This window comes from Hemibagrus wyckioides, linkage group LG14, assembly GCF_019097595.1.
Source record: "Hemibagrus wyckioides isolate EC202008001 linkage group LG14, SWU_Hwy_1.0, whole genome shotgun sequence".
Classification (NCBI taxonomy): domain Eukaryota; kingdom Metazoa; phylum Chordata; class Actinopteri; order Siluriformes; family Bagridae; genus Hemibagrus; species Hemibagrus wyckioides.
In genome coordinates, this window is record NC_080723.1 from 22620473 (window position 1) to 22632150 (window position 11678).

Below are 11678 nucleotides of genomic sequence, written 5' to 3' on the forward strand. Positions count from 1 at the left end.
AAACCAAAAGACCATCCACCGTTACTCTGTAATCAGAAAGCTCACTTCTAACTGCCTGTGGTCCTAGTACAAGCACCTCTGTCTTGTCCGAATTGAGCAGGAGGAAGTTAGTGGCCATCCAATGTCTAATGTCCTTTACACATTCTTCTATCTTAATAAGCTGGTGTCTCTCATCTGATTTAGCTGAAACATATAGCTGTGTGTCATCTGCATATCAGTGGAAGCTAATACCATGTTTACGAATAATTGCACCAAGGGGTAACATATATAGGGAGAAAAGCAGTGGGCCTAAGACAGAACCTTGTGGAACACCGAACATAACCTTGGTATGCATGGAGAAGTCACCATCTAAATCTACAAACTGTTAACGGTCAATCAAATAAGACCTGAGCCAGGTGAGGGCTGTTCCTTTAACACCAACAACATGTTCTAGTCTATCATGTAGAACAGTGTGGTCAATGGTGTCAAAAGCTGCACTAAGATCGAGTAACACCAGTAGGGAGACACAACCCTGATCAGAAGCCAGTAACAGGTCATTTACCACTTTAACCAGTGCTGTCTCTGTGCTATGATGAGGCCTAAATCCTGACTGATACATTTCATAAATGTTATTTCTATGCAGGTATGAACATAACCGCTGTGCTACAGCCTTTTCTAGGATCTTGGAGATAAAGGGCAGGTTTGATATCAGTCTATAGTTAGACAGCTGACAGGGGTCGAGGTCCGGTTTTTTAATCAAGGGTTTGATAACTGCTAGCTTAAAAGATTTAGGCACATAGCCAGTGCTTAGAGAAGAATTAATTATTTTTAGAAGGGGTTCAGTAGCTACTGGTAATATCTGTTTAAGGAAAGATGTGGGTAAAGGATCTAGGATGCAGGTAGAAGATTTTGAAGAAGAAATCAGTGAAATTAGATCAGGCTCTTGAAGTGGAGTGAAGCACTCTAAGCTCTAATCAGAAATAGCTATATTATCTAAAGTATTATCTATCAAATAATATGGTTTTAAATTACTAGTCTGAATTTTTGCCTGATATTGTCAATTTTTTCATTGAAAAAATCCATGAAGTCATTGCTGCTAAATGTAGATGGTGTGCGCTTTTCTACAGTGGTTATACTCCTAGTTAGTAAATAAAAATTTTGGATTGTTTTTGTTATCTTCGATTAGGGCAGAGAGATACGCTGATCTAGCAGCACTAGGAGAACTTTTGTATCTCAGAAGGCTTTCCTTCCACGCAATCTGGAATACTGCCAATTTAGTTTGACGCCATTTACGCTCTAGTTTCCTAGCTGATTGTTTTAAAGCTCATGTGTGGTCGTTGTACCAGGGTGCTAGTTTCTTGTCTTTAATTGTTTTCCTTTTAAGTGGAGCTACAGTGTCTAGGGTGTTCCGAAATAATGAGTCCAAGTAATCAGTCGCCTGGTCAAGTTCTGTAGGGTCAGAAGGTGAACGAATCATGTGTGATAATTCTGGGAGACTATCGGTAAATCTCTCTGCAGTAGCAGACGTAAATATACGCTTCATACGGTAACGTGGCAAGTTGCGCATCTCGTGACTAAGACGCATTCTAAATGAAACTAGATAATGATCTGAGATGGCTTCCGACTGTGGAAGAGTGACTCTGTTTTCTATATTTAATCCGAATGTAAAAATGAGATCCAGAGTGTGACCTCCATTATGAGTGGGTCCGATTACATTTTGATTAACACCTAATGAATCTAAGATGGACACACCTGCTGTTCTCAGAGGGTCTTCTGGCTTATCAAAATGAATGTTGAAGTCTCCTACTATTAATGCTTTGTCTAAATAAACAACAAGGTTTGAAGTAAAATCTCCAAATTCACTGAGGAATTCAGAGTATGGCCCTGGGGGTCTGTAAATAACAGTTAGTGGAATTGACTCTGTGAACTTATTATCTGTAGTTGCATACGTTAGGTTAGTATAAAGAACTTCGAATGTGTTGAATTGATGTCTGGGTTTTTGTGTGGCGCTTAGCTTATAATCATGAATAACTGCGACACCTCCTCCCCTGCCTGTTAGACGCGGTTGATGTATATAGCTATAGCCAGGCGGACAAGCTTCATTTACTACATACTCGTTTTGTTTTGTTTCTGTTAAACAAAGAACGCTGAACTCCTGATCAGTAATCAGTTCATTAATTATAAGTGTTTTAGTTGACAGAGATCTTATATTTAACAGTCCTAGCTTCAGATCAAAGGTGCTGGCTGTGCATTCACTATCATCTAGTTTTATGTTAATCAGGTTACTAAAACAAATTTTCTGATTGTTAAATGGGGGGAGGGGGGATAGAAAAACAAAAGAACAATTAACTGCGTTATGCAAGTAAAGATTTAGCAAACGAAACCTGACAGAGTAAGAAATTTAGGTGAAAGAGAAAAAGAAACAGACGATATAAACTCATCTGATTCAGTGAGTCAGTGTTTGAGTCAGTGAATCGTTTGGTCATGATCTGGATTTGCTGGATTTGAGATTTGCTCATCATTGTTTGAGTCAGTAAATTGTTCAGTCACATTTGAGATACACTCATCTGATTCAGCAGGCAGTGTTTAAGTGAGTAAATCATTTAATCATGATTGAGATTCGCTTATCTGATTCAGTTGGTCAGTGTTTGAGTCAGTGAATCAGTTGGGCATGATTGAGATTCACTCACCTGATTCAGTTGGTCAGTGTTTGAGTCAGTGAATCAGCTGGGCATGATTGAGACTGACTCATCTGATTCAGCGGGTCAGTGTTTCATAAAAAAACAACATATAAATAAAAGTTACACAGAAATGACCAAAAAAGTTTGACTTTTGCCATAAACATCTTAGGAATGAAGTCTTGAAGGAACATGAAGGCTGCTGATCTATCTGTCCTTATCTAAAGCTGTTATAAATTTTTGTATAAGGTCCAGTGTGGTGTGCAGTGCTGGCATCAGAACTTCCCAATGCCTCTCACAATGTTCCTCCACATTGTGTACTTGGCCCGCTATGGCGAGTCCAAGCTCTTGGTGTCTCTGATATCTCGAAGACAAAGACAGCAGGGAAACTTCCTGATGGTAAAACCTCCTTGGAAACCCATCCAGAATGCCACCATTTTGAAATTTCCAATTATCTCCCAGCCATGCTCGTGATATATCACAGTCCAGCACTATATGGATATTGTCATGAGCTTTGAGGTCTGGAAAAACAATACAGTTTTAAACAATTTGCCATTTTTTTCTCATTTTAGGTGAATGAAAAGTGTCTAATTTGCCCATAATAAAATAAATATACAATAAGATATAACACTGCCAGTTTTTTTTCATAAATGGCAACCGTTTCATTCATATTTCACAGGCTGCCAGGTTCTGTCCGACTTAGTGTTTTTTATTTTATTTTTTGTAAAACTTTACATGACATGAGTGTTTTTTTGTTATATTTGACAACTAAAACAGGCCAGGACCCAGAGTGGGAGGGGTTTTTTTCTGTATTTTTTTTTCTTTATTGTCATTATTATTATTATTATCATTATTATTATTATTATTATTATTATTATTATTATTATTATTATTATTATTATTATTATTATTATTATTATTATATTTTGTTCCCTGTTCATGCAAAAAAAATCTGTAGTGTTATGTGATATGATTCATATATGCTACTAATAAATAAAAATACTAAAAAAATGGGAATAAATAAATACATACATACATAAATGAATGAATGAATAAATAAATAAATAAATAAATAAATAAATAAATAAATAAATAAATAAATAAATAAATAAATAAATAAATTTTGCCCATTTTCTCAATGAGGTCAGTTTCAAAATACCAAAAGCAAAGTTTAAGAGACTTAATAGATATTTTCTTCTAGTGTAAGAAATTAGGAAATAACACTTACTACAAAGAAAGGAAGAAAAATAAATAAATAATGTATAAATAATAAATAATTCTATGTTTTAACCTGATTTATTGAAGGAAAAACTACCTAACTAACCCTAACTGAGTTCTCATTTTGATTATCATCCACATCAGTGCCTGTCTCATCCTCTGAGGTAAAAGGCACTCGTGTCGCACGTCATCATCTCTTCACTCCATTGATCTGTGATTACACTAACAGAAGAAAATAAACCCTCTTTCATTCAACCGTTCATTCATTCAGGGCACTGTGATTTGATGAGCCCCCAAAGTGCAGGGGCATGGACAATAGTTTTGTGATAATTATGTGATAAGCACACTTAGCTAGTGAGGGTTTAGTCATCTTTAGAGAGACTGATTTGCTTTCCTTCTGCATTTGTTAAACAGTGTTTGAGTCAGTCAATTGTTCATTCATGATTGAGATTGGCTCATCTGATTCAGCAGGTCACTTTGAATCAGTGAACTGTTCCATCACAATTGAAATTCACTTATCTGATTCAGTTGGTCATTGTCTGAGTCAGTGAATCGTTTGTTCATGATTCAGATTGGCTCATCTGATTTATCAGGTCAGTGTTTGAGTCAGTAAGGCATTTGGGCATGAGTAAGATTCACTCATCTGATTCAGTGGGTCAGTGTTTGAGTCAGTGAATCATTTGCTCATGATATGGATTCACTCATGTGCTTCAGCAGGTCACTCTTAGAATCAGAGAATCATTTCTATACTGTTTTGGTAAAAAAAAATTGTTTTCTTACAACTGAGATGTGAAGTATATAATTCTTCGTAATTATGGTCTGTTTTCCAGAAAGTTCCAGTCATATCGACTTCTAACAGCTTGCCTGACATATTTTACTTTCCTGTTTACACACCCTAAGAGATAAGAGAAATGCTTTCTTTGCTAAAGTGTTTGGGGAGTCATGTTTCCACGCTGTGGTGGTGGTGTTATCTCCTGTGATTAGATTCAAACCACCGGTGTGGAAAAACTGATGACAAGGCAGTTATACGGAATTTGTGCATCCTTTAAACAGAATTGATACTGAGTCTGTTTTTAACCACAACAATTCACTGCAGGTTGATATCCACTAACTGATTATCAGTCTTTATGTACGTAATTAACTGGTCTTTTCCCAGCTTACAGAATCAACCTGAAGTGCAGCCTGACCTTTCATTTTTATAAGCCTGATGACACAGAGATCTACTGGAAAAATGGTGAAGAAAATGGAAAAATGTTAAAATGCTGGTACTTGACTACACAATCATCATTTATGTATTGAAACATGTTACATGTAGAAGAAAGATTTTCTGAAGGCTGAATAGAACAGAGTTTTATCCAAATGGAAAAAAGTAAGGTATACAGCCATCCACCTATCCACCCACCCATCCATCCATCTGTCTATTTATTTGTATAGTGCTTTTAACAATGAACATTCTACCCATCCATCCACTCATCCTTCCATCTACTCATCCTTCCATCCATCCATCCTTTCATCTTTCCATCCATCCATCCATCCATCCATCCATCCATCCATCCATCCTTCCACTCATCCATACATACATACATACATACATACATACATCCATCCTTCCATCCATCCATTCATCCCTCCACTCATCCTTCCATCCATCCTTCCTTCCATCCATCCATCCATCAATACATACATACATACATCTATCCATCCATCCATCCATCCATCCATCAATTTTCTGTAGCACTTATCCTGTACGAGGTCATGGGGAGCTTATCCAAGGGAACTCAACAAGGAGGACACTTTGGATAGGGTGTGAATCCATCACACACTCACACCAGAAACATGTCTTTGAACTGGGGGAAGAACCAGAAAGAAACCTTTGAAGCACCGGGAGAACATGCAAACCCCAAACACACAGATCAGGGGCTCGAACCCTCTACCCGAAAAAGCTAAACACAAAGCCCATGTCCTCCCCACACCATCAATTTACGTTTTTAAATGTATTAATAAACATGTCATGCTTTTTAATCCAGTTAGAATTACACATACTCTTGTACACCCTTTCTCGTCTTACCTTACAGTACCTCACCAGACATTCTTAATAAGACTTAATAAATGTAGAACTGGGGGGCATGAAGCTTTTATTATCTCCACACATACATTACAGCAAAGTGGAATTCTTTTCTTCGAATATCCCATCTGCAGAGGTGGACGAAGTACACAACTTCCTTACTTGAGTGAAAGTACAAATACTACTGGTCAAACATTACTCCATTACAAGTAAAAGTTGTAAAGACAGATTTTTACTTAAGTAAAAGTACAGAAGTACTTGTTTTTAAAAGTACTTAAGTATCAAAAGTAAATGTCAACGCATTGCTTTATTATTGTTGCATTGTTGTATGCAATACTTACAGTACCTTTTGTAGCAACCTAGTGAATATACTGACCAGTTTGTAGTATCTGTGGAATTAAGAGCTTTTAGAATGTTACAAAACCTATAGAAATTAAACAACTGAATTGACAAAAAAGACAGGTATAATCATTTTCATTTTTAATTTAACACTCCTACCACCCCCAACAAAAAAGTACAGGTACATCTCAAAAAATTAGAATATCATGAAAAAGGTCAATATTTTTTATCACTCAATTCAGAAAGTGAACCCCATATATTATATAGATTCATTACACATAGAGTGAAATATTTCAAGCCTTTATTTCTTGAAATTGTGATGATTATGGGTTACAGATAAGGAAAACCCAAAATTCTGTGTCTCAGAAAATTAGAATATTACATAAGATCAATAAAAAAAGGATATTTCAAAGAGAAATGTCAGACTTCTGAAAAGTATGTTCGTTTCTATGCACTCAATACCTGGTTGGGCCTCCTTTTGCATCAGTGCAGCGTGGCATGGAGGCAATCAGCCTGTGGCACTGCTCAGGTGTAATGGAAGCCCAGATTGCTTTGATAGCAGCCTTCAGGTCATCTGCATTGTTGGGTCTGGTGTCTCTCATCTTCCTCTTGACAATACCCCATAGACTCTCTATGGGGTTCAGGTCAGGAGAGTTTGCTGGCCAATCAAGCACAGTAACACCATGGTCATTGAACCAGCTTATGGTACCTTTAGCAGTGTGGGCAGGTGCCAAGTCCTGCTGGAAAATAAAATCAGCATCTCCATAAAGCTTGTTAGCAGAAGGAAGCATGAAGTGCTCTAAGATTTCCTGGTAGATGGCTGTGTTGACTGTGGACTTCAGAAAACACAGTGGACCAATGCCAGCAGATGACATGGCAGCCCAAATCACTGACTGTGGACACTTCACACTGGACTTCAAGCAACATGGATTCTGTGCCTCTCCACTCTTACTCCAGACTCTGGGACATTGATTTCCAAATGAAATGCAAAACTTACTTTCATCTGAAAAGAGGACTTTGGACCACTGAGCAACAGTCCATTTCTTTTTCTCCACAGCCCAGGTAAGATGCTTCTGACGTAGTCTCTGGTTCAGGAGTGGCTTGACACGAGGAAGGCGACATTTGTAGGCCATGTCTAGGATTCGTCTGAAGCTCCCCCAAATTCTTGAATGGATTTTGCCTGAGAATCCTCTCAAGGCTGCGGTTATCCCTTTTGCTGGTGCACCTTCTCCTACCACACTTTTTCCTTCCACTCAACTTTCTATGAATATGCTTGGATACAGCACTCTGTGAACAACCAGCTTCATTAGCAATTACCTTTTGTGGCTTCCCCTCCTTGTGGAGGGTGTCAATGACTGTCTTCTGGACAACTGTCAAGTCAGCAGTCTTCCCCATGATTGTGTAGCCTACTGACCCAGACTGAAAGACCATTTAAAAGCTCAGGAAACCTTTGCAGGTGTTTTGAGGTAATTAGCTGATTAGGGTGCGACACCATGACTTTCCAATATTGAACTTTTTCACAATATTCTAATTCTCTGAGACACAGAATTTTGGGTTTTCTTTATCTGTAAGCCATAATCATCACAATTTCAAGAAATAAAGGCTTGAAATATTTCACTCTATGTGTAATGAATCTATATAATATATGGGTTTCACTTCTGAACTGAGCGACAAAAAATATTGTCCTTTTTCCTTATATTCTAAATTTTGAGATATACCTGTACACATCTATGTGTATCCACTCATGAACATTTCAATCAAATGGTCTGTAAATGAAGACTGGTCAGAAAAAAAATTCTAACCTGCTTTAAAACCCAGCTACACAACTGTAGCTGTACAACCACCCAACAGCAACACAGCTTTAACAAAGCAGTTATATATATTTCCACAATTCATTTACACCATTTTAATATGCATTTACACCATTGTCCAGGCTCCTCCCTCCTGTGTACAATGCGTTGTGGGCAATATTACCCGTTAGAGTGTGCATTGTTCTGCACTTTGAATTTCTACCGGAAGTAGTAGACCATCCAGGAATTTTTGGAATACTCTTTTCAGTATACTACGATTTGGGGCATACTAATTCTATTTTTGAATACTATTTAGGACACATAGTATGAGAATTTGGACACAGCATACGTTTTTGTGTGTTAACTAACATCATTACCAGTGCGTTGGTGGTGTATAATATACAAAGCATATATTCGTCCATTTTGTCAGCAATTGATCAATTGAGCAACTGAGTTAAAAAACTTATGGAAAACCACTGAACTTTACAACACGTGACGCTACAAGAGTGAAAAAAAATCATCCTATGATTAATGTAACTACTTTCTACTCAATGACCTTGCCAGAAATGTAGTGGAGTAAAAGTAGAGTATTTGTCTTTCAAATGTAGTGAAGTTAAAGTAAAAAGTATCCAGAAAAAATCATACTCAAGTAAAGTACAGATACTCAAAAAGTGTACTTAAGTAAATGTACTTCTTTACTGTCCACCTGAGGAAGTTGGGGTCTGAGCACAGGGGTCACTATGATACAGCCCACCTGGAGCAGAGAGGGCCTTTGCTCAATTGCCCAACAGTGGAGCTTGGTGATGCTGGGGCTTGAACCCAGATCCCCTAATCAACAACCCAGCACCTTAACCATTTTAGCCACTACTGTAGACAGCCTGAAAATGTCAAGAAACTTACAGACTGTTTCAAAGCGCTGACGCTGGAGACTCCTTCCATAATCCATTAAATAAACATCTCCTGTCCATTTAAACAAGCATAGCTTTTTTCTGTGATAAATAACAACAGCTTCTTAATCCATTGAATTTGTTGATGGTTATCATTACTTCATGTGAATAATGTGCGGTTACTATGGAAACGATAAGGTAAGGACAAAAACGAGAGCATTGACATGATTTGTTTTATTAGTCTGAGCTGTTATAATCAATTATAATTTGATTGATTTGAGACTCTGGATAATAGATTATAATTTTCAAATTCTGTAAGTTTTCTTTTGGGATGAATAAAGTATCTATCTGTCTATCTGTCTATCTATCTATCTATCTATCTATCTATCTATCTATCTATCTATCTATCTATCTATCTATCTATCGATCGATCGATCTAATGGTTTCTTTCCAGACTAATAATAATAACTAATAATGTGCCTTACTGTATAATGCAACCAAGTGATTTTTATTACTCTGTTTTATTATTTAAATGTCATAAGCCACGCCCACACACATTCAGGCAGCTACTCAGCAAGGTGTGTGTTAATGTCCCTGTGCAGACACGGTATGTAGGTCAGCGAGGTTAGAGGGGGGTTTAACAAACACGTCTGTGGTTAGCAGTCTGTGGTTTGTCTCGTGAATTCATTTCAGTGGTTCGATTCAAGTCTGGAATTTCCCAAAGATAATGCTTTTAGTTTTTTTATGATGTATTTATCGTGTAACAGAGTCTTTAACTGATCTCAGCAGCAAGTTAATGTGACTAAAAAATTCCAATTAAATAAAAAAAAAAAAACAGAATGTCTCTTTATAACATCCCACAGTGACCTTGGATAATTTTGATATCATAGCATGTCATGGAATTTATGAGTAATGCTGTTATCTGTGTAAATATAAATGTCACTGAGGCGTGTGTTTTGTACTACATCCTCTCTGGTGAAAGCCTTATCTCTCTGACTAGAAACTAACTTGAGCTTATCTGGAAATCTGTTTTACACCAAACATCATCTCTTCACAATCTTTTCTGTTGATTAATTAGATGAAGACCTTAAAAAAAGGACAGAGGTGACAGACTAGAGTGTAAGAAAAAATATATATATGTAAGTGCACATCCCTTAACTCTTTTTCTTCCCAGAGGCCAAAAATTTAGTTTGATCCTGTTGTTATTGTGTCCATGTTGATGATTGAGTGTCTTTGTCATGTCTCACTCCACAGTGGAGGTTAATATGAAGCTCATATGAAAGTAGACACTCAGGACTTTAAGAACTTGTAGTGTTTTAGAAGGATTTCTGTTTTTCTCTAGCCTACTAAGGGCGATATATTCATAGAAAAGTTCCAAAAAAGTTATTTTTCTCCACACAAATGTTTGTATCTTTGCATCAAAGTACATGTTGATATCAAACCCATTTCTGCTCTCTGAGATGTTCCAAGTGCTTGTTCATCTAAAAAGTAGCTATCTTCAACCAGTAGAATTCTGTGTAAGGTTCTCCAACAGAGGGAAAAACACACATCTAAAACATACTGAAAGCCGACAGACTCGTTTTAGATCAGACTCAGAAGATCATTCATTTCTTTACACTGATTGAAAATGATCTCTCATACACTCAATGTCAGTGTAAAAATGGTTAAAATATGATACAAGACTTTTAAAAACCTGTTTTGTTCAGCGATCAATGTTTGATGGTCTTGTTTTTAGCACTAAAATAATCTTCTCTAGCTGTAGTGAGATTCTGTAATCCTTCAGACTATAATCTGAGCCACACCGAACCACATTTCTGGCAGCTAAATGAGAGCTTTTGCTCTGTAAATTGTTTAATTGTGGGGAAAACACGGTGTATTGCAGCATTCTTTCAAACATAGCTGAGTTACAGACACTAATGAAAAATGTAGTTAATCTATGTACAATTAAAATGTCAAGACACACCTAATGACCTCTGTTGCCTATGTGCACTATATATTATCAGGCCTTTGCTGTTTTTATTCTGTCAACAGTTTCACAATTTCCTCAAGACAAATCAAAGACCAACAGGTAATTATTTCAGTGGGAACCTTAGCAAACGTGGTGAGGACGCAGGTGGTTTTCCTGACAGTGTCAAGATCCTGTCACTACTGTCCAGTAAAATTATTACTCCTCATGTAACAAGGAGGTCAGCGATAGGTGCTGTACAGGTAAACCTCACGCCCCTGATCTCAAGAGGCAACTAGTGACTGAAAGAGCGCCCACCTCCTATGTTCCGAAGTTTGGGACCCGGGTTCGAGACCTGCTTGGAGCGGTTGCGAGTAGGACATAGGGGGGTTACGCTCGCACTACACCTTGCTCCATCAGATCCACTAGCACTGCTGGACTGGTCCACCATCCCTCAGGGTAAGAAGTAGGTATACATCAAGACTCTTCTCTGTTCTGGCACCGAGGTGGTTGAATGAACTTCCCCTAGATGACCATACAGCCAAGTCACTGACCGTCTTCAAACAACAGGCGAAAACCTACCTCTTCCTGAAGAGGTACTCACACAGAGGTACTGCACTTAAACTAGCTCTTATTTTCCCTGTTTGTTTTGTGTATGTTGTATGTTAAACCAACACAGTTTTTAGGCTAATAGTATCCTAAGTCTGTGGCCTAGTGAACCATTGTTAATTTATTCATTGATAAAGATTTCAAAGCACTCTTATACATCAGTCGTCA

General features: G+C 37.5%; 1 protein-coding gene across 1 annotated transcript; it reads right to left on the reverse strand.

The window, feature by feature from the left end:
• Positions 1 to 719: 719 nt before the first annotated feature.
• Positions 720 to 11352, reverse strand: LOC131364606 (uncharacterized). Its single transcript, XM_058407781.1, has 3 exons — positions 11220 to 11352; positions 2957 to 3178; positions 720 to 2289 (listed from the first exon to the last, which is right to left on the reverse strand). Exons 1-3 carry the CDS (start codon positions 11350 to 11352, stop codon positions 1304 to 1306), a joined length of 1341 nt encoding a protein of 446 aa, XP_058263764.1. The 3' UTR covers positions 720 to 1303.
• Between the last annotated feature and the right edge of the window lie 326 nt (positions 11353 to 11678).

Coding starts and splice junctions, on each gene's coding strand:
- LOC131364606 (XM_058407781.1), bottom strand. CDS start 11,352: ATGGTGGACCAGTCCAGCAGTGCTAGTGGATCTGATGGAGCAAGGTGT. Junction 3,179..11,219: donor CAAACTTCGGAACATAGGAG/GTGGGCGCTCTT, acceptor TTGTTTTTCCAG/ACCTCAAAGCTCATGACAAT. Junction 2,290..2,956: donor ACACAATGTGGAGGAACATT/GTGAGAGGCATT, acceptor CCCTCCCCCCAT/TTAACAATCAGAAAATTTGT.